The sequence below is a fragment of the Neovison vison genome, chromosome 3 (genome assembly GCF_020171115.1).
Source record: "Neovison vison isolate M4711 chromosome 3, ASM_NN_V1, whole genome shotgun sequence".
In the NCBI taxonomy this organism is placed as follows: domain Eukaryota; kingdom Metazoa; phylum Chordata; class Mammalia; order Carnivora; family Mustelidae; genus Neogale; species Neogale vison.
In genome coordinates, this window is record NC_058093.1 from 170,082,963 (window position 1) to 170,106,406 (window position 23,444).

At 35.5% G+C, this 23,444-nt stretch overlaps 1 protein-coding gene across 2 annotated transcripts in view; it reads right to left on the reverse strand.

Annotated features, from left to right (window-relative positions):
* Positions 1–23,444, reverse strand: part of IMPACT (impact RWD domain protein) — a 29,183-nt gene continuing 5,739 nt past the window's right edge. The window contains exons 5-11 of one of the 2 annotated variants that reach the window (XM_044243254.1): positions 16,213–16,298; positions 13,172–13,294; positions 10,700–10,752; positions 8,532–8,605; positions 5,345–5,435; positions 3,556–3,690; positions 1–2,587 (exon numbers count right to left, since the gene is read on the reverse strand). In XM_044243254.1, the coding sequence (XP_044099189.1) occupies positions 2,519–2,587; positions 3,556–3,690; positions 5,345–5,435; positions 8,532–8,605; positions 10,700–10,752; positions 13,172–13,294; positions 16,213–16,298 (631 nt within the window). In that variant the 3' untranslated portion in view covers positions 1–2,518. Of the gene's footprint in view, positions 2,588–3,555; positions 3,691–5,344; positions 5,436–8,531; positions 8,606–10,699; positions 10,798–13,171; positions 13,295–16,212; positions 16,299–23,444 lie in introns of both variants that reach the window. The other variant, XM_044243253.1, reaches the window with a different exon arrangement.

Here is a 23,444-nt window from a genome sequence, read left to right on the forward strand (position 1 = left end):
TAAGCCATAGAAGAATATTTATTGACATGGGAAAATGTTAACAATATACTTCTATATGAAATATGCAGGATACAAAACAGTATATACAGTTTAATACCATTTTATGGAAAGAAAAATAGCTATATATACAAAATCATGCGTAGGAAAAAAATAGAAGGATGTACATAGCAAATGTTAATAATGGTTATCTCTAGAGAGTAGAATTAGAAGTGATTATACAATTTTTCCAGTAAATTTCACCTGCCCTCCAAACAGTATCTGCTTCATGCTAGTCTTTCTTAGGTGTGATTAGCTTGATATAATTCTTTTCAAATATATCCTGTCTCATGATACATACCTCCAAATCATACTGCTTTTCCCATTTAAAAAGTAGATGCTACTTGCTCTTACATACTGGCATATGGAGAATATTTTTAACTAATACTATATATTATAAAATATGCCATAGCATAGATCTGGCTATAGAAAATTATTGTTTGGAGAATCTGAAAATCCTCTAATAGAGAGAAATTTTAAACAGAGAAAAGATGCTATCATTAGTTGGGGGTCCTTAATGGTTGAATACAAATATAAGTAACTCAGATTTCAGAATTGGAGACTTCGGGATCTCTCCCTACTAGCTAACTGCCTTTGGGCAAAGGATATTAGGTTTTTTAAACAGGAAAATGTGACTAATAATTTTGTAGAAAGAAGCAAAAATAAGGCTTTTTTTTAAATAACGGCAAATGAGATCACAGATATAAGGTCTTCTATCTAAAGACCTAAATAACTGTGAGATGAAACAGCAAGAAAGAAATTCAAATTTGGTGTTTGGAAAAATTAACTCAATTTTTCAGCAGCACCAAATTCTTCCTATTTCACATCTTCTTTCACAGGTCAGACATGCTGTGCTCGCTTCGGCAGCACATACACAGGTCAGACATGCCAAAATTGTAAAGTTAATGTTAATTAATGGATTTCAACTTCTTAACAGGAGCTACTTAATTTTTCGTGGAATCTTAGGTAAGTGTTCTAAATATACCTAGGACATCCTCTGATAACTACTAATCACTGGCAACATTAGACATATTTACAACAAATATGATTTGGATTTTATTTCTGAATCCATCCTAGTATAAAGCCATTTACTAGATTTTTGTTAAAAATACCAAATAAGGATGTTGGGCCTTTCAAAGGCAAGACAGCAAGGGAACAGAAAAAGAATATCTGTCCGCTCTTCTGTGATGCTCTCCATGATGCAAGCACCATTCCAAGTTGCCTCCGAACTTCCGTTCCCTGCCCTTGGAAGAGAATCCCAGACAAATCTGCAATCAATTAATAACTTTCAATAACTGTTTGCAGTCATATCTCAAGGTGGAACAGCTAATAGCTTACTGCTATATCTCAAAGATAACTGTATTGTCTAGATGCGTAGAGGTACAGGGCATAACTCACAGATGAAAGGAGGAACATAAAACACTGATATAAAGGGAGATCTGGTAATAACGAAAAAAAAGAGGGATTTTCTTTTTTCCAGTCAAAACATTTGTTCCTTTTCTCCGCAAAGTCATGGAGTTGAGAAAGATGGCTGGAATGTAGAAGAAATCATGCGTCACACTTACATAACCACCGGACGACGTGCCACCCACACCAGTGTGGCTTTCCCCACCTCTATCCCCTTCTATAAACGCCCCATTAACTGCGGCAGAGCTTGTAGCATCGTCCTAATTCCTCAATGAAGATCATGAGAAAGGTACTTCCAGGATGTTAAAAAAAAAAACAGAAACAGAATAATACACTAACACATTTCAGGGACGGGAGAAAACTACTGACACTCCCTATCTACTGCTTTACATTACAAGAATTAAACAAAAGACGTAGAGGTTAGAAAAGTCACATTTCGAAATTTCACAATCACCAATATGCAACAGAAATGGAAGCATAACACTTATGCAAACAAATCTGGCAGTTGAATTACTACTTCAGCACATAACTACAGATGGATACTCCTGGATTTTTGCTTAATCATTACTCAATGATGAACACTATAAAATGAAAGGTGACTTACTGTGAACCAAAATCACAAGAAGAAACTCTCCAAGATCAATCTGCCATGAGCTCCTATTCCAATAAGCCATAAACAGCAGTCAAAGGCAATATTCATTTAACATAATGAGAATCCCGACGACAAGATACCAGGTATTTATACTCCTCTCGAAACATTTCTTCCCCACCTAACAAAGGCACTTGACAAGCACTGAAATGGACAGTTAATTCAGGTACTGCCCTGGGCAACTGTTACCTTCCTCAATTAGATGAAGTGGCAATTAAGTTCAAATTAATTCTTCTGAATCAGCCTGAAATACACATAAATATATCACAAGACCTCTATTTTTGGCAGATGATATAACCAAAGAAGAAAAGATAGCGCTGGTGTCCACAATGAGCAGTTCAAGATCCTCTCTGCACAATATTCCTTGGTGACTGTGGAATTTGTGAACAGTGATAGGCATATTAACCTGTCGTATAATTTTAGGTATTAATGTTCACTCCTCTTCTTGTCTTTTCTTACTTTTTTGTTCTTTCCCAAAGCCTTAGATGATTCCTCCTAAAAAAGACATAAATATCAATGTAGTATCTCCCCATTTATATGAAGAGACTGGCTTAGGAAACTTTAGTCTAATCATATAGAATATGTATAAGAATGAAAGTATTATTACTTCCATTTGTATCATCTTCCTGTTTTATAGGGCACTTTCACTTGTATTCTATTTTAATATTTCCAAAATAAACAAGGGTAGTCAAGGAAAACACTCACTTATCTAACAGATTTACATTTGAATAATTTGGATGTTATTTAATCCATTGTTCCTTTTCCAAAGGAATGCAACAAACTTAAAATAAACTTCCTTATAAAATACAAAACAAAAAAAATTCAAAGTATAAAGGCAGGCCTTCCAATGCATGCCAGGGGAGAGGGAAAGTGCTCTGACACTAACAGGGAATATCAGAATTTTACACACTGTTAAAGAACATCTAGTTCATTGTAGCATGAGCTACACAACCTCTCCCGGCCTCAATTTTAGAGCGTGAAAATTGGTCTTTAAGGGTTTTATAAAACTCTGTATGAATCTGTGAAATTAAGGCTCTAAGAGATGAAGTGATCTGCCCAAGTTCACACAACTAATAGGCTAGTCACACTGTTCTGAATAGAACCTAAGCCCACAATTTCCTAGTTCAAAGGTTTTTGCAATGCACCACAAACATTCTTTCTTTTCTTTTTTTTTTTTAAAGATTTTATTCATTTATTAGAGAGCGAGAAAGAACATGCATGTGCATGGGAGGGTGTTGGGGCAGAGGGAGAGGGAGAAGCAGACTCCCTGCTGAGCAGGCAGCCTGACATGGGGCTCCATCCCAGGACCCTGGCTGGGATCATGACCTAAGCTGAAGGCAGACGCTTACCAACTGAGCCACGCAGGCATCCTTCAAACATTTTGATTCATTCTTAATTTTTTCTTTTTTTTTTTTCATAGGCAGTGGTCAGAAACTCTCTATATAATCTCAATAACTACTCACCGGTGAATTTGTGTAGTTCCTCTCCACTAGTATGTTTCTGGCACAGTTGTTGATATGTTTAAAGCGATCTGGTCCTAGTAGGATTCCTCCATACCAGCGTGATACTACCACCATGACATTTCTCACATTCAAAATCTGTTATTTTCAAAAGCATAATTAGATCCACACGTAGATACATATGAATTCAAGTTTTAAAGGAGAATGAAATGACCTGCATACAAAATTGCACATAACATTTCCCCATGACTTTAATGGCAAAACCCCGTAAGTGAGCAGAGTGAGATTCCTAACATTCAGGTCACAGAATGTTAGAATAAGAAGGGAATTTAGAAAGCAAACACTGCTCCACAGTGTCCTCGAATTCCAAATTTGGGAGCAACCTGGTAGAGTGAAGGGGAGATCATGTAGGTAGCATTCTAGTTCTTCATGAATTCAACCAGAATAGCTCAGTGTAAGCAGCCTCTTGTCCCTAAGCCAAACAACCACCAAAACCTGCTTCTGAACAAACCACTTGAAGGGTTGCATGAATAATTGCTGGTGCCCACCAGCAAGGTCTTCCTCAATTTGACACCTGTCAATGCTGCTCTTAACTTGAAGCCCACCAATCTATAGGCCTGACCACACAAGGGAGTACCTTCCTATCAAGGGAGTGGCCTTTTTTTTTTTTTTTTAAGATTTTATTTATTAGAGAGAGAGAGCACAAGTAAGCAGAGCAGCAGGCAAAAGGAGAGGGAGAAGCAGACTCCCCGCTAAGGAGAGAGCCTGATGCGGGGCTTGATCCCAGGATGCTGAGATCATAAACTGAGCCAAAGGCAGACACTTAACTGACTGACCACCCAGGTGCCCTGAATGGCCTGTCTAGAAAACAAACCTCCATATACAGTAACAGAAGAAACTTAGCAACTACCTTAAGAAAAAAACCAAATCTATTCTTAAAAATAACAGAGAATCAATGACTACCATAGAGATAAAGAAAGTCCAGCAGCATGAAAGAGAAATGACAAGATAAACTAAACTGGATCAGGAAAAATTTAAGGGAGAGAACATCTTAAAAAAAAAAAAGAAACTCTAGCATACTCAGAAAAATTTTAGAAGATACTGTATCCATACGGTCAAAACACTACACTATAAAAAAAGAAAAATAGAGATGAATTCTTATTTCTTAGTTTTTTTTAATGTTTATTTATTTATAAGTAATCTCTACACCCAACATGGGGCTCAAACCCATGACCCTAAAGTCAAGAGTCACATGCTTTTCTGACTGAGCCAACCAGGCACCCCAAGAAGAAAGAATTCTTAAAACTTAAATACATGACTGCTAAACATTTTTAAAAATTCAATGGAAATCTTGGACGACAGGTAAGAAAATGTCTTAAAACATAAGGTAGTGAGATGGACAACTTAATAAAAAAGCATTCTGGGTCTATCTGGACGGTCAAATAACACCCAACTAACAGGAACTGCACAGAGACAGATGAGAGAAAACAGGAAGGATACTGTTGAGAAACAAAAAGAAGATACTTCTCTAGAGCTGAAGATAATCTTCTATTGTCTATGACTGACAGGGCTTCAAAGCACAGCACTTGTTACTAACGCTGTGCTTTCTGCCCGTTATCAAGCGGTTAAAAGTTTCTCTCAATCGGTATTTAAAAATTAACTACAAATTCACCCAAATAAATTTCACGTTACACAGCCTAACTGATTTACTGATTCCCTTTATGGAGTTCTGTTTCATCGAAAAGTTTTATGGTGCGGAGAACAGTACTAACAGGGTTTAACTTACACTTACCTCCATGAGATGCAGAAGACGCCCACCAGCTGCTGTCTCCCCATCATCTTCACAGTCCTGTAAGAAGGTCTGTTTATCCTCACAATATATTCTAGAAATACATAAAACAGTGTTACACTTTGAAATCCCAAAATACTGCACTAAGAGTTACACCGTCATACTTATTGCAATCAATTTACTTCCAAAAGCAGCATACTTGTCAAAAAAATTCATCTATAAATTAGACATATTTTCACTGATTATTCATTATCTGGTATATTTCATTGTTTGTATCTGGGAAGGCTAGGAATCAAGATGCCTCCTTTAAACGAGAAATGCTGATTATGGGAAAGTGAGTTTACACATCGACACTTCATTTAACCTTGAAGCTATAAGGTTACAGAGAGCAGTTACTGAGAAACATTTACTAAGAACTTATTGTATAGAAGCCTTATACATAGTAGGCACTATGAAATGATACAGAAGAGATAAATAGCTTAGAGATAAATAGCTCCTGTCTTCAAAGAGCCTAAGAGCTAGTGAGACAAAAAGGATATAAAAAAGACAGAGGTGACAAAATCAACATAAATGAACATTTTATACCTTTCTCACATCTTATTCTGGCCATCAAACATTTCTCTAACCTCCCTATTCTAAGAATTATAAGATTTATTCTCTCTGTAACTTTTCCCCTGGTTGGTTATCAGTATCAGAGATAAATCATGGTATTTTTACTTATTTAAATTATCTAGAAAATTCGCGTCTGGAATAATAACGTAGGGCTACACTGCAGCAGAATAAGCATGGTAAGTAAGTGTGAGATATAAAAAGAAAACGGTGCCAGTTAAGATGGAATTCTTAGGCCCCTACGAAATAATACCATCTAGGACAAGGCAAATGCACCAACAATACCTTATCAGCTGTCGCTATAAAAGGCCAGGTACTACCATATCTATATACCTAGGTCAATTACAGCAAACATATTCATTTATTTATTATATATTCATATTTATTATAGCAATCATGTTCATTCATTCACTCGTTCATCCTTCAACCTATCTTTCCATTCATTCACTCAATAAATATTTATTGCCCACCTACTATGACCAGGCTCTGTTATTATTTAGAGTTCCAAGAAAACACAGTACTACTAGACAACATTTTACATGGCAAATATAAAGCAAAAAGGAGTCAGCAGTTGGTTTATATTAGGACTGTAATTATAATATCACACTGTAATTTTATGGAACGAGTGAAGAAAATTGAAGTTATAAGTCATAACTTATGAAGTTATAAACTGTTAGGTTTTTAAAAAATGAAATCCCATGGACATTTTCGCTTTTTTCCTCACATGCCAGAAAGAATGATGCCGTATCCCACAGTTGTGTGTGCCAGCACTAGCGCTAGCAGCCTGAAGAGTGCCCCTTAACTCCAAAGCAGGAACACAGCCCCAGAGCCCCAGAACCAGGAAGTCACCTTAAAAGGATCCTAAAAATTCAAAATACACAACGCAAAGTCCATGTACCAAATAAAGGTACTTTATTTTATTTCCAGTGGGGTCCTTTAAGCCTCCACTTTGTGCCTCTTTACTCTTGGGCGACACACAATTCTGACAAGCTCAGCTTTCATTCCCAAGTGTCACAAAGGAGCGAGCTGGAGGGGCTACTGCACGTAGTCATGCTGAAATTTGTGAGAAGTGATAGCTCACCATCTATTAATATGCAAAACTATAAAAATACTCACAGGAAATTAAAAACCCCACACTGTGGGGACTGAAATAGAATATCCAGCATATTATCTAACTTTTTGATAATTTAAGACCAACATTATGGCCAGCTATTGTTGAAGGTGCAGCCACACAGCTGCGTAGGCATAAACTAGAGAAATGAAATCAGTTTCTCAGACTCAGGTCTACCCCTTAACAACCATGTGATCTTGAAAAAGTAAAGCTTTCTGCAGGGGCAGAGTTGCTAAAATAGTCAGAATTAACTTCTGTAAAGCATTTGGCATATAGTAGGCACTCAATAAACAAATGGCATGAATGAATGAATGGCTATTAATACCTCCACAGCATATTCTAATCACTGAGAGCAATCACATTCTAATCACTCATTTCTATACTGATGACCCTAACCCAGAAAGAAAACATCAAAATTCTGTCCACCAATACTCCAGTAAGTAGGGAATTGTATAACAACTAGTCTTTTCTAAGTTTTGGCACGTAAACTAATGTGACTTAGTAATATTAAAAACTCACCTATCCAAAGTGAAAGATTTTTTTTTTTTAGTTTCCTGAGTTTCAGATAGCCTAGATCTTACCAATATTCTTGATCACATTTTAAATTTGCACTGTCTCTATGTTTATATTCTGATTCTTTTCAGTTCTGAATTCTGTTCTTGTAAGTCTATATTAATCTGCATATTTAGAAATATGCCTTTCCTCTCTTTACTAACATACCAGCAAAGATTTGTATAAAATCTTAGTATTCAAAACTAAAAGGCATATAGTAAAAAGAAGCACACTTGATTCACTGCTAATGGGAGTATAAATTGGTTTAAAAGAAAAAAAAAATTGGCAGTATGTATCAAGCGTTTCAAAAACACTCATATTTTTTGATAATTATACTTCTAAGAATCCATTCTTTCTTCTTTTTAAATTATGTGCCCATTTCATTTCAAAATAGAATCTGAAGTAACAAACCAGAACCTATCTTGAATATCTAAAATGAATAAAAAAGGTGTTCACGGGACTATTTTCCATAACAGCAAAAAATATGAAAAACTGAACAAAAAGTAAATGATTAAATAAATAATGGTATAGAGCCTCAAAGAAATACTACACAGCCATTATAATAATGTTTATAAAGCAATTTTAACAACATGGAAAAATGGTTTTGTTAAGAAAGAAAAAGGATAGTAGGGTAATGCACTGAAAAAAACTTTGCATAGAAGACAGAAAGAAAATGTAACAATATATCATCAAAATATATCAAATTATTATCAGTTACATTTAATGGCAGAAAATGGCTGATTTCCCCTCCAATTCTTTTTTTTCTCTTCTGTAGCTTCCAAATATTCTACATATGATCATTAGCTTTATAAAGGAAAAAAAAAATCCCCCAAAGTAGTTGTTATTTTTAAAAATCATGCATCAGTTTCCCCCATTTTTTACAAATGGAACATTCCTAATATTGTGATGATCACTCACCGGTACGCATAGATGTTGTGGGTGGCACTAGCTATTTTCTTATTCTCATACAATTTGGCAAGAACCATTTTCACCTTAAAAACAGCAGTAATATAAATAAACTACTGTATACTTTTTATTTGGTTTACAAATATATGCTAGAAAAGTATCTTACAGTATATTGATATAAATACTCTTGTACTGAAACAGTGATTTAAAGAATCCACTATGCTCTGAAAAAGCCATTTCCAAAGCTTTCTCCTCATTTTAGAGGCAGAAACTGGTACTCTTAACTGGTATAAAAATTATAGACCTGGTATTTTTTTTTCCTTCAAAACAACAGGCAAAGCTTTACTGGAGCTGATGGAGAGGGGTCAGGCTGGCCTCTAGACCCGGTATGTTTTAGCACCAAATATCAATAAATATTTGAGCACTAACCATGTCATAGGTACTTATATATGAAAATTTTTACCCATGTAAAGAATTTTAAAAGTAAATATGACCATTTTTTAAAAATGAGCTCTGAAAATTTACCGGGTTTAATGTATCCAATGTGACAGATAAAAAATAATGATATGTCCCAAATATAAAACCAAAATGCTCTCTGGGAGTCATCTAAGGTTTATAGAGGCAGTGACACGAGCCAGGTCCTGAAAGATGAGAGCAATCTCTTTTGCATCAAAAGAGAAGAAGGGGTAGGGCAGGAAGAAGCCATTCCATTCAGAGGACACGGTGTGTGCAAATCTATCAGATCTAGCAAATAAAACATAAAGGATGCTCAGTTAGATTGGAATTTCAGGTAAACCACAAATAATTTTATTATTAGTAGTATGTCCTGTACAGTAATGTTTATCTGAAATTCCAATTTAAAGGTATCCTATATTTTATCTGGTAACCCTACCAGGGACAGAAAAGAGAACGGTTCTGGAAGTGACCAATATCTTTATGTAGAAACTGTTTAGAGTATGAATGAGACTAAGGAAGACATTGTTATCACTGATAAAGCTAGGATCCTATACTAAAGGGCCTCATATAATAAGTTCAGGTTTTTCCTTTTAGACAAGGAAATACTCAAAGACTCGGGGTTGGGGATAGTGACATGTGGCCAGACCTTTCAGAAAGGTAATGGGCCAAGAATACAGAAGAAATCCTGGAGGCAGGGAAAACTGAGCTGCAGCTACAGACATCAATTTGAGTCAGAAACTGTGCAGTCTTCTGTTTATCGTTTTTTAGTATTTTAGGTTCTCAGATTCCTGATCAATAAAGTAGAGAATGACATCTAAGATTTATTTAAGCTCTCACAAATTATAATCCAGTAAGTCCAAGTCATTATAATCAGAGAAAGAAAGAGGATCCAGGATGAACAGATTCAGAACAAAATGTCTAATGAGGACCCTAGCAACAAGATTTTGGGCAACAGCCCAGGACAAAATAGAGTTGCTGAGACAAAGAGCCAGAAGCCTGCACCAAAAGCTGTTATCTTGACCACTAGTTAATGCAGAGAAGAATTTCCTCTTCTAGAGACCAGAAGAGAGTGAAAGTGAGGCCTGGTACAAAGAACTATATCCCTGGAGGTCGGGGCTTAGAAAAGCTTACAGTAGAGGAGCTACTAGAGACCAAAGGGAAGAGACTAATGATTAAAACCTATGTTAATTAATGACACTTTTGTTGTTAATTTAACTTTATAGGTTGTTACAGTTTGTGACTGAAAAGTCTCCCATTTGATATCCTTGGGTGGGAGCCAGGTCACCTAAGGTCAGGAGGCAGAAAGGAAAAGGAAAAGGAATTCATGTTAGAAAGACTCTGATCAGCCAGTCTGTCCACTGTCCCCTTCCCTGGGCATCAATGGAACCCACGCGGTTTTGCAGAACTCCCACACAATAGAACAAATAATTCTTTTTAACAAGACATTAAGCATCATAATTTTCCACCCAATGGGTTTTTCTTGTTTGAAAATCCATGATAGGGTTAAGCCCGAATTAGAATTTGGGTACAATTTTGAAAGTGGTGACAAACAGAAACAAATCTTCCATGATTCCCAGTAACTTGGGGGTAGGAAAATGAGCAAAAAATTTTTACCTTACATGAAAACTAAAAGCAATAGCAAAAATAAGGATATTATTGCAAAACCATTACTTGAATTACTTTGGTAAAACAACATCAAAGTGAGCTGGACACAGTAACTTTACCTGTTTGGGACAAACTACTGGAGCCAAGTGCGCCTGAAAAGTACTTCTTCGGTCTGTAATAGGAATGCCATGATCAATCGGAGGTAATTCTTCTATTTCTATAAATTTAAAGAATTGTATTTTATCTTTAAAATTCTCACATTCAAATACTGAAAAATTGACAATGGTATGGGCAGAGGGTGGGGAAGGGAGCTGGGGAAGAGATATAAATTATATGGCAAATCAACCCCTATAACCATTAATAGTTGTCTATTATAATTAAATTATAATTTTAAGCAAAAAGTTTCTAAATAATTATAAATAAGATTAGACTACTTGACTTAAAAATGATTTTCACCTGCCAAGGTCACCCAGAGGTGGGTTAGGACTGAAATCCTGGGCTATTACAGTAGCATAAATTGTTGGAAAACCTAGGACTTTATTTTGCATAGCTGTAATGTAACATCTTTTACTAATAAAGCTGTTCCTACTTCATAGGATTGACTATATCAAGAATATACCAAATTGCTATTGCAGGGAGTATCATGATTTCGAGTTACTCTGCTTCTTAAATAAGTTGAAGAACCACTAATTTAGGGGCACCTGGTTGGCTCAGTGGGTTAAAGTCTCTGCCTTCGGCTCAGGTCATGAGCCCAGGGTCCTGGGATCAAGCCCCACATCGGGCTCTCTGCATGGCAGGGAGCCTGCTTCTCTTCCTCTCTCTCTCTGCCTGCCTCTCTACCTACTGTCTGTCAAATAAATAAATAAAATCTTTAAAAAAAAAAAAAAAAGAACCACTAATCCACTCTTCACTCTATTGAGAAACTTACCATCCTGGCTGCTACATCTGCCTCATTTAGGATCTAAAGTTATTCAGGAAAAAGAACTGAAGTTATTTTCTATTTCTATTCACTGATCTGTTGAATCTTACGTAGTCAGCTTGCCTTACAATTAATGAACTACTTCAACTAACACATGTACAAATATTTCTTCACAGCTTTAAACAGCTTGTCCAACCTCACTACACTGGTTTGTGACAGGACTAGGACAAGAAACCAAGTTTATGCAGGACTTTTGCCTTTCTTCTGAGAGCGTCCTCTTCTTGAACGAACTGTGACCACTGTACTAGAGCAGTACTGAGGAACCAGATACTGCTTATCATGATTATGATTTTTACTCTTTTTATTTTAATACTGGATCCTGTTTCCCAAAAGAAATCTCATGCCAAATCCACAAATACATCAATGAATAAAATGTGAGACTAAAGCAGGAGTGGGAGTCCTGGGTCTTCTCCCCCACTCTTTCTCTTCCTGTGTATCCCCTTGCTAGTGCTGAAATATCATGCAAGAACTTTAAAATCTCATAGTATTATTTAAAAGCTCCTGTGTAGGGGTGCCTGGGTGGCTCACCAGCTGATGTCAGAGTTTTAGGATGGAGTGAGCCCTCTATTGGGCTCCCTGTTTCTCTGCTTGCTCTCTCTCCCTCTGTTTCACGGGGAGTCTACTTCTCCATTCTGCCCCTCCCCCTGCTCATGCTCTCTTTTTCTCAAATAAATAAATAAAATCTTTTTAAAAATAGAAAATTAATTAGTTAAATAAGTAAAACCTACTGTATAATGCATAGGAAACACCTTACCTTCAATGAGAATGAATGTTTCCTCTGATCTATCATGTTTTTGTAAAAGACTTGAGAAAACTGATGCTATTATTCAAAATTTTAAGATACTAAAATGTAAGATACCTTCTGATCACAACATAGAGCTGATTTATCACATCAATCTATTCATAAGCTGACTACTACTAGATTATGGAACAAATTTGCTTAAGCAAAAACTAAAATCTTAAAGGCATTTTATTAGCTTTAATTCAGTGGTTGCACTTTCAATTATTACATTTATATTTGTGAGCACAGACTAAAAATTAACTCTGTGACATCAGGAGACAGCTGAAAATTTCAAAACAGAAATATAAAAACAGGATGTGAATTGAAAACATTAACACAGCTTTTCTTAGTTTCAGTTTCTCCCATCATTAATTCAAAATGCTAGAAAGTCACAAAAAGAAAAAGGGTGGAGGGAAGGAGAAATTTCTTTCTTTCTCAACATTCTGACAGACCCAGCAAACACCAAAATGGCTGGCAGGCAGGAAAAAAATAACTCAATTCTCCACAAATTAGAAACTATTTCTTTTTTTTTTTTTTTTTAAGATTTTATTTATTGACAGAGAGAGATCACAAGTAGGTAGATAGGCAGGCAGAGAGAGAGAGGAGAAAGCAGGCTCCCTGGCAAGGAGAGAGCCCAACGCGGGACTCGATCCCAAGACCCTGAGATCATGACCTGAGCCGAAGGCAGAGGCTTAACCCACTGAGCCACCCAGGCGCCCGAAACTATTTCTTAACATGTTAGAGTTTACTATATTTCTACACCATTTCAAAAACAATACATAATACTGCTATCCGACTCTTTTCTAAAGAAACTAGTTAGTAACATTATACCTGTTTGATTTTCACTGATATCAAAATCCAATGCTTTAGCAGGAGTTTCTGGCTGACATGCTAAAATGAGATCATCTTCACATTCTACATCTTCCTCTTCAGTTTTCTTCTTTACATCAGGGCCTATGTAGATATTATCAGTGAGATATTATCAAGTGAACTCTGAGAGTAAGGAATTCTACTTAAAAACTTGTTGGTCTTGATCTCTAAACACCATTCTTCAATAGAAGGAATCAGGACTTTTATGAGAAGTAGCTGACACCAAGGTTGGAGCAAGGAAAAGAAAAGATGAGCCTGGAATATCTTATGATTGCAGAGAGTTAAAAAAAAAAAAAAAAAGGAGAGATGAGCTTATAAACTTATAAAAAGAATACAAGAGTTTACCTGAAGGAGATACTAAAGGTGAAACCTAAAATAATTTGAGCAACAAAATAATGATAGTATGGAATTTTACCCCATGGAATAAAATAATATACATGCATTCATATTGATATAAATAAGTAATCAAAAAGAGACATCTCTTCCTCACAACATAATTCCAATTCAATGAAGAAGTAAAGAAGAAAATGTGACTCATCATTAGGCAAACACCACAGTAATAAATATTGTTGACAAGACACACTAACAGATACTAAAATTAGTGTGTGAAAGTTTAAGGAGGAATAGGATATTATTAGCATAGTCTCAAAGTATCTCCTTCAAGGTCCTTAGAGGAAAGATGGTAACTGTGATGGTTAATTTTATATGTCAACTTGGCTAGGCCACAGTACCCAGTATTTATTTGCTCAAACACTATTCTAGATGCTTCTATAAAGGTATTTCTTGGATGCAATTCACATTCAAAATCTGTTAACTTTGAGTAAAGCAGACTGCCTCATCCAGTTAAGGTCTTAACAGAAACAGAACTAATCTCCCCAGAGGAAGAGGGAATTCTGCCAGCAGACAGCCAGCCTTCAGACTTGAGCTGCAATATGAGTTCTTCCCTAGGTCTCCAGCCTGCCCAACTACCTTGCAGATTGCCCCCACAATCTCATGAGTCAATTCCTTAAAATAAACCAATCTCTCTCTCCTCTCGTCCTAATTTCTCCCTCCCCCTCTTGCATCCCTCCCTCCCTGTCTTTATGAACACACACACACACACACACACCCTATAGGTTCTCTGGAGAGCCCTGATTAATACCATAACTTTACGGAAACATTTGGCAGATACCACCCTAACCAAAGAATCAAGGTAAACATCACCAATAATAAAGCATATTGATACCATGAGTTCCTCGATATATGCACTGTGAAGGACACAATGTCATTTTGTGGTATTCTTGCCAAAATGCCCAATCTTGCTCCAGCTAAGAGAAAACAATGGACAGACCCAAACTAAGGGACATTCTACAAAATAATCAATATTCTTCACAAGTGTCACGTCATAAGAAGTCATAAAAGTCAAGGAAATACTGATAAACTATTTATAGACCAGAAGAGAGTAAGGAGAAAAAACAGCTAAATGCAATGTAGAATCCTGGACAGCATCCTATAACAGCAGAAAGGACATTAGCAGAAAAATCAGTGAAACCCAAATAAGCTCTTTAGTTTGGTTAATATTATAGCAATGTTAGTATCCTATTCTTGGAAATGATACTGTGGTTATGTAAAATGTTACTAAGGGAAGCAGTGTGAGGGATAGAAAAGAGTCCTTTGTACTATTTCTGCAATTTGTCTCTAAAATAAGTTCAGAATTTTTAAAAATTATAAACAGTTGTATTTAATCTTTTAAAATTTAGTATTTCTATAGTAGAAAGAAACTATGAAATAGTAAATACGTACTGAAGATTAACAGTAAAATCGAAATAAATTACGTGTCAAGTGGGTGCCCTGGAGCGGAAAATTCTCATGAGATACCTTGATCACTAGCTTGCAGCCTTTTTAGTTCTTCAGAACTAAAAAACCTTCCATTTTAGTATGAAGTCTACAAAAACAATTTTGATAAGCAAAATTCTAAACAAAATTTCTAAGCAGTCTAATTATAAATTACACAACAAAAATCAGTAACTCTAAAATTTGGAGAGTGGTTAACCTATATTGTAGATATAGATGGAAAAGAGAAAAATATCCTTTTAAGATCTATAATTTTTAAAATTTCCTGAGAGTTGTGTGATCCCAAACTTTCTGGGAGTCCTAAATTTTTACTGGTATACATTCCATATTTGCAATTATCCTACCCTCTAGAATGGTAGATTGGCCAAAATCAATTCTGTTTTGAGACTACTTTTCCTATCAGTGCCCTAAAATGCTACAAAATCAGAACATGAATCACGAAAGTTAAAGAAAATACTTCAAAATAAACTATCACATGGACAGACCATCTTATCTCTTAGATGTTAATGGAAGCAGTAAAAAATAGTAAAATTTTCTGAAAAAGTATATACTACTATCAACTTTAAGTGTATACTGATTTTGCTAAGAGAGTCCTAAATAATTGGTTTGTTTTTTAAAAATCTCTTTCTCAGATTGAAAACAATTCTATCAGTGGTGACAATGAAATATGAAATAGTTTCACATTGTCATATAAGGATTCAATAAAAGAATAATAGAGCAAATCAAAATCTCAATTTCAAAATATATTTTCAAAGTAAATTTTTATATTCTAAATGTCAGTTCAGTGAATTTTCCCAAGTTCTTTTTCTATGAACACTTCACTCATTTGAAGTTACTATCTAATTGATATACTCCAATAATTCATGAAGAATGTTACACGGTTCACACTACCTTAAAAGCCGAAGAAAGCATAAATTTTAGACCCAAGTTCCTTAACCATAAAATCTACGTCTGTAAGGGTATAAGATGAAACCAAAGAGGCTAAAACCATATAGAAAGAAATAACCATAATTACATAAGTAAATGAACTTTACAGAGAAACTTGTATTTTATCACATAAAAACCATAAAACAGAATAGATTTTCATTAAAAATTTCATTTAGAATATCTAAATGGAGGTTTAGTTACTATTAAGTTAAAAGAGCATTAATAGCATGTTTCAGTCCTACCTGGTTCTGTCATCTGAGATTTTTGTATTAGAACATCTCTTATTTTCTCCACCCACAGGTAAAGAATGCTTTCACCAATATTCTGTCTAAACAAAATTCAGGGGGAAAATTTGTTATTTAAGAAAATTCCTTCTCAAATTCAAGAAAATACAGACATATTTACAATCTAAGAAATTTTATGCAATTTTAAAAAGAGCTTGTAAGAACAGGTTTACTAACATTTGTTGGGTGAGTATTTAATAGAGATTATTCCTATCAATAACATTAAAAATTCCAACTGGCTCCAAAATTAACATTGCTTACTTAAAAACAAGCTGGAGAGTTGTAACCAAAGAAAGAAAAGAAAATTTCTGAACTTGAATTGGATCAAGTAGATAGACGTAAATGTGATTTAGTTTCTGTCAGCAGATATCTACAGCACTGATGTCACTGCTCACTTTTTTAAACTTTTTAAACAATTTTAAACCACTTATCTGGGAAATTTATCACTTGGTATAATTATTTCCACAAAGAAGAATGCAAAGCATTGGAGGAACTGCCTCAGAGAACAAATGTAAAAGACTTAAAAGACGATTAACAATGTTATATTCACTTTTTGTTTTTGACAAAATATTCTGTTGCCCAAATTGATTCATTTGGGTTCCAAATGAATGGAACCTATCTTGGATAAATTAAATCCACCTCAAATGGTCATTGAGAAAAAGAACATGTCGTGGCTCATGTCCATAGAGTCATGTTAAATTATGACAACAGCAATAGAGGTCCCAGGTGTCTACTCTTTAAGGAATGACACTAATTTAGGTAAGTGTCTGTTATGTGTCTTTACACAATCACCATACTACTTCATAACAACACCTTACCTTCTTCCTCTGAAAGTTCCCCTTGAAACCACTATCTCTCTTCATCATGCTACTCATCAGTACCCACCAAAGGAAACTTTCAAAACAAGCATACAGAAGAAAACAATATTGTCCTCAAGTAATTCTGTACCCCCAAATCCTCCTCATCTCACCCGTAACTCCTCAGCACTAAACAATCCCCCATGTGCTATGGTAACCTAAGATTCTTAGAGAGAGGAAAAGTCAGCTGGAAAGGTTGTAAAAAATCTGAAAATTTAGCCAAATTTCTTTTAAACAATTCCCACTTCCATCCTCTCTTCTCAATAAGAGATATAGAGTACACAGACAGAGAAAAGTAAAATGTATTGAGTACATACAAAGCACAAATTTAATTATACGTGTGAACACATTTTATGCTCATGATTATCTAATGAAGCAGGTATTATTTCCCCATTGCACAATTGAGAAAACAGATCTGGAGAGATCAATTAACTTATTTAAGACAATCTTAGAAGCAGTTAAGAAGCCCAGAGCCAGATGTGAATGCAGACTTACTCCAATGCTCAGCTTGCCCACTGCATCTTACTCTCCTATCCAGCAGCTGTGACCTTCGGCAAGCCAGCCACTTGAACTCTGAGTCTGTTTCCTCATCTATAAAATAGAGACTTAGAGTATCTCATGTTACTTTACAGAGGCAGTTTCTTTTCAAGGAAATCTTAATCCACTCAACATAACTTCAAGGGCCTCATCTCCACACCAGCCCTGTGGGTATGGTAGTCAATGAGAAACCTCGGTCCCTCAGCTTGGTGTTTGTGATTGTTATCCTTATAAATTTATGTTTTCATATGTAGTTCTCTCCATTTCCTAACCTCATTCTATTGAATTCTGCCCACCGCCATCACCAAAAATAGTAATACTAGTACCTACTGTTTACCTAGTTCGAGTATCTACTATACAGAAGTGGAACACACTTTGTTATCTCACTTAATCCTCAACCCATCCTTTAAGGCAGGAAAATCACCCCTCTGTGAATATACATTCAAATTCAGATTTATTGTTGGAGGGGTTGTAAAAACACCTTGGAAGAAATTTCACAAGTAATTTGTAAAGTAACTTTTCCAAATAATAAAGAAGACATTAAACCTCAACTGCAAATCTCCTCTCCACTGGCCCATGCCTTCCCGCAGAAGACTGTATAATAGCACTTCTGCCCAACGTCAGTTACTGAATGTTTCGTTCTTCCCTAGCATTTGACAAGACTTACTGAAATCCAGTGGAAGGAAATTGCAGTGGGTATGAAAGTTTCTGAGGAAAATGAAAATTACTTTTTCCCTTGGAATCCCCAAATCTATCACTAATGGTGGTTTTTTTGCTTTGTTTTATTTTACTTGATGTTACTATTATTGCCATATTTGTGTTTTCTCTTATGAGGAGAAACTGTGTTTTCTCTTCGTTCTGAGATTTTAACTATCCACTAGGATTTGGTGGTTTTCAAACTTTTGCCATTGCTGTAATGAAATCTCTCACAAAATCAGAAACAACCTAAAACAGACAAAAGCTGAAAGTCCTTCTTCCTGTGCCTATCTGCCTCTCACCCCACTCCCAACTGGTCCTGGAAGAAGTTTGCTGAAACCTAAGGACACTGGCACAAAATTTTTAAAAAACTCATTACAGAGTGTGATGTTAAGCTTTTATTTATGAAATTAAATTATAGTAAAATAGCTAAATAGAAAGTGTCTGGAACAAAATTTGTGTCAAATTAAATGAAAGATCAACTTGGATTAAAAACTGATTTTCATAGAGCTATTTTGTGAGTAACTATACTTAAATGACTATTACCCAATCCAGAATAATCAAAACAAAGTCAAGCTACTAATGACTCTGCCTTTACTTATGGCTCTGTTTTATCTTTAATTTTCTAATATTTATACTTGTTGATTGAAGGATAAAGCTACTCACTAAAATACATACTAAGTTGTGTGACCTTAGACAAATCATTCAATCTGTCTGAGTTCTCATCATCCCATTTTCAAATGACAATATTGGAAGAGTTGATTCTTTTAATAACAATAAAAACAGGAGTTGCTGTTATATGGTGCTAATGTACATTACACGGATTATTTCATTTAAACCTCACAACATTATTCTATCATCCTCATTTTACAGATGAGAAAACAGATTCAAAGAGGTCATATTATTTCAAAAACTGATTCTGGAAGCCTGACCAAGCCAGCCTTGGCTGGCAAAACTTAGCTTGGCAAAACTAAGCTTGGCCAAACTTAGATTGGTAGAACTTCCTGACTTTAGGCCCTGACTTCCCCTTTCTTAGTACACGTTCTTTAGAAAACGTGTCATCATAAATTCTTTTGTTGCACCTTTGGAATATATGGATGTCTTTTTAGAAGATTCTTGCCAGTTTTACAACCCAAGAATGTCTTTCTCAAGGACCTGGGAACGATCCTTCTGAATTATAATCATCAAGGAAGACAGCATCCCTTCTCCCAGTCTCTGTGGGATTGGAGAAGCCTAACTTCTGATGAGTAACAATTAGCAAACACAGATGGCCTCACAGAGAAACACATTTGCAAACTCAAGAAATAACTTACTGTGCTTATACAGCTCATTGATAAACCTTCCCTCAGTATCCTCATACTAGCCCTTACAAATTCTTCTGTTGGGAATACAAACTGGTGCAGCCACTGTGCAAAACAGTATGGAGGTTCCTCAAAAAACTACAAATAAAACTACCTATAATCCACAAATCACACTACTGGGTATTTACCCAAAGAACATGAGAACATTAATTTGAAAGGATATATGCATCCCTATGTTTATTGCAGCATCATTTACAAAAGCCAAACTATGGAAGTGACAGAATTGTCCATTAGTAGATGAATGGATAAAGGAAATGTGGCTTACATATACAATGGAATATTCAGCTATAAAAAAAAGAATGAAATCTTGCCATTTGCAACAACATGAATGGATCTAGGTAGTATAATGCTAAGCAAAAGAAGCCAGTTAGAGAAACATAAATAACGTATGATTTCACTCATACATGGAATTTAAGAAACAAAATAAATAAACAAGGTGAAAAAAAAGAGAAATCAAAAAAGAGTTTCAAATGCAGAGAACAAACAGATGGTTATTAGAGAGGAGGAGGGTGGAGGGATGGATGAAATAGGTGAGGGGGGTTAAGAGTACACTTCATGAACACTGAGTAATATATGGAACTTTGAATCATTATATTGTACGTCTGAAACTAATAGAACATTTTATGTTAACCACACTGGAATTAAAATTTTAAAAATTCCTCTGGCAAGGGAAAGAAAAGTAAAAATAAACTACTGGAACTACATCAAAACAAAAAGCTTCTGGAGAGCAGAAAAAACAGTCAACAAAACTAAAAGGCAACCTATGGTATGGGAAAAAATATTTGCAAATGACACATCTGATAAAGGGTTAGTATCCAAAATATATAAAGAACTTATAAAACTCGGGGTGCCTGGGTGGCTCAGTTGGTTAAGTAAGCATCTGTCTTCAGCTCAGATCATGATATCAGGGTCCTGGGATCGAGCCTTGCATTTCCGTCTCCACTCCCACTGCTGTGCTGTCTCTCTCTGTCTAATAAATAAATAAAATCTTAAAAAAAAAATGAAAAGAAACATGAAACTCAACATTCCCAAAGTAAATAATCTAACTTAAATATTGGCAGAAGACATGAACAGACATTTCTCCAAAGACATCCAGATGGCCAACAGACACATGAAAAATGCTCAACATCGCTCAGCATCAGGGAAATGCAAATCAAAACTACAATGAGATTATTACCTCACAAGTCAGAATGGCTAAAATCAACAATACAAGAAACAAGTGTTGGTGAGGGTGTGGAGAAAAAGGAAGCCTCCTGCAATGCTGGTGGGAATGCAAACTGATGTAGGCACTGTGGAAAACAGTACAGAGGTTCCTTAAGTAGTTAAAAATAGAACTAACCTATTTACCCAAAAAATACAAAACACGAATTCAGAGGAATATATGCACTCCTATGTTTATAGGAGCATTATTTACAACAGCCAAACTATGGAAGCAGCCCACGTGACCACTGAGAGAAAATGGATAAAGAAAACGTGATAGACAGACAAGTATTCCCCACTTACCCAAAGTCTGTATTACGCCCTTGCACTTTTACAAAAGACCTATGTTAGAAGCTGTTTTCACTAACCAAACGAAACCTGAAGAGGATTTTCACTTTTATGAGAACAGTCATTACTATACCAAGTGCAGGTCTTTCATAGCAGTGAAGTGCTGTAACTTGAACATTCAGAAAGTGAGGGATACTCTTTCCTTTATGCCATTTTGGCATTTGAAAAGGTTTGAAGGAATACTCCACTTTTAGATAGTGGAGAAAATCTGTACTACAAAAAAAAAAAAAAAAGTTAACCCCTTTCCCTTTCTCTTAAACAACAGCAATTATTATGATGTTCTAGGTATTTTAAAATCTGTCATTTACCTTTTCCTTTATTAACATAATTATTTTCATATATTCAAAATATCCATATAATATACATCATTAAAATAAGGTATGATAAGCCAATTAATCTACATGTAATCAATTGACCAAATCCTAGCTTATAGTCTTTGGTTTTTCCTTACCAGACCATTTTTCTCCATCCACCTTCTTGTACCTTCATAAAAAGACCTCCACCATCTCTCTTCTGAGTTACTGACTGCTCTTCCTGCGGTGGCCCTTCCTTCAAAACTCCTCACAGCCCATCTCCTACATGGCCACACAAATCTGATTACATCATGCCCCTGTGTAAAACCCCTAGAGCCTACAAGATAATGCCCAAACTTCTTTCCCAGCTTGTAGATTCTTTCTTCTTGTCCCTACCTAATTTATACAGCTGGCATCTTAAACTATTTGCTAAACTCTGAAGATGCCAGGTTGCTTCACACCCACATGATTTTGCCCATGCAATTCCTTCTACCAGAAAACCTCTCCTCATTCAATTACCTGGCAAATACCATGTGAAGGTCTCCTTCACAATGGAACCCTCCTTTCCAACCTCATCCACATGCCCAGAGATAGTTCGTTGCTAAAACCTCTAAAAAATGCTACTACAGCACTTGGTTCAAACCTCTCAATAATTATGTCATTATAGTGTATTGATACACAATTGTCTTTATTTTTAAATCTCAAACTCCTGACACAGTGTCAGCATATAGGAGATACTCAACAAATTCTTACTGGAAAAACTGTAAGTTTCCTGACTTCTTCCTTTTCCTAAAAGGAAACAAGCCATAGTTCATCTGCTTGACTAGGCAAAAATCAAATGTGGCATATAAAATGATGCTAATATGAAAGTCTCGATAGTATTACAATATTTAAAATATAATGAAACTATAAACGTTAAGAACTATATTCATATATTAACCTCATTTAATTTTCAAAGACCAATAATAATTTTCAATTTGCTGCCCCCTACTGGATTTATGGAGAAAATATTAAAGCTGTCACACAAAACTTTTTTAAAAAGAGTGTTTATTTAGGGCACCTAGGAGGCTCAGTCTGTTAAGTGAGGTCAAGATCTCAGGGTCCAGGGTCGAGTCCTGAATCAGGCTCCCTGCTCATCAGGGAGTCTAATTCTGCCTCTGCCCTTCACACTACTCATGTTCTCTCTCTCAAATAAAATCTTTAAAAATAAATACATAAACACAATAAATAAATATAAGAAGAGTGTTTATCTGTGTGCGAAAATAATGCCATTGGACAGGGGTTATTCAAGTACTTTTAATAAGCAAGACAGTATAAACCATATTCTTCTGTAGAACAAAGTGTAATTTCTGACCTTTCCTAACACTCAAATAGCTCAACTGAACCTGTTACGTAAAATAGTAAGCTTGCTATGTCCTATGGGAAGGTATCTCTTGGTAAAAGGGGGCTTTTCAGATTAAAAAAAAAAAAAAAAAGGCAGATCAGAAACCATTTCTGAGTATATGACGTTGTGCATAAGTAGGAGAAAAATCTAACTGATGAATATGATTAACATGATAGAAACCCAAATAAGGGCAGATTTTCAAGAAAGAGGAACTTCAACACCAGCAAAAGTTTCAGAGGTCAAGTAAGATAAGAACTGAAAAATGACCATAAGATGTATAATTACGACATCACTGGTGAACAAAGTTACAATATATTTACCCTATTCTACTTTAAGGGGGGAGATAAATTGGTAAATAAGCATAAATAAAGGATTAGAGGAAGAAGTGTGTTGGGGGTATAAAAGCTGGAGTGACCATTAAGTTAGAGAAAGTTATCAGAAAACATTTAATTGAAGAAATAAATAATATTTATATGTGTAGGAATCTCTAAATGGGGTCATCCTTTATTGATAC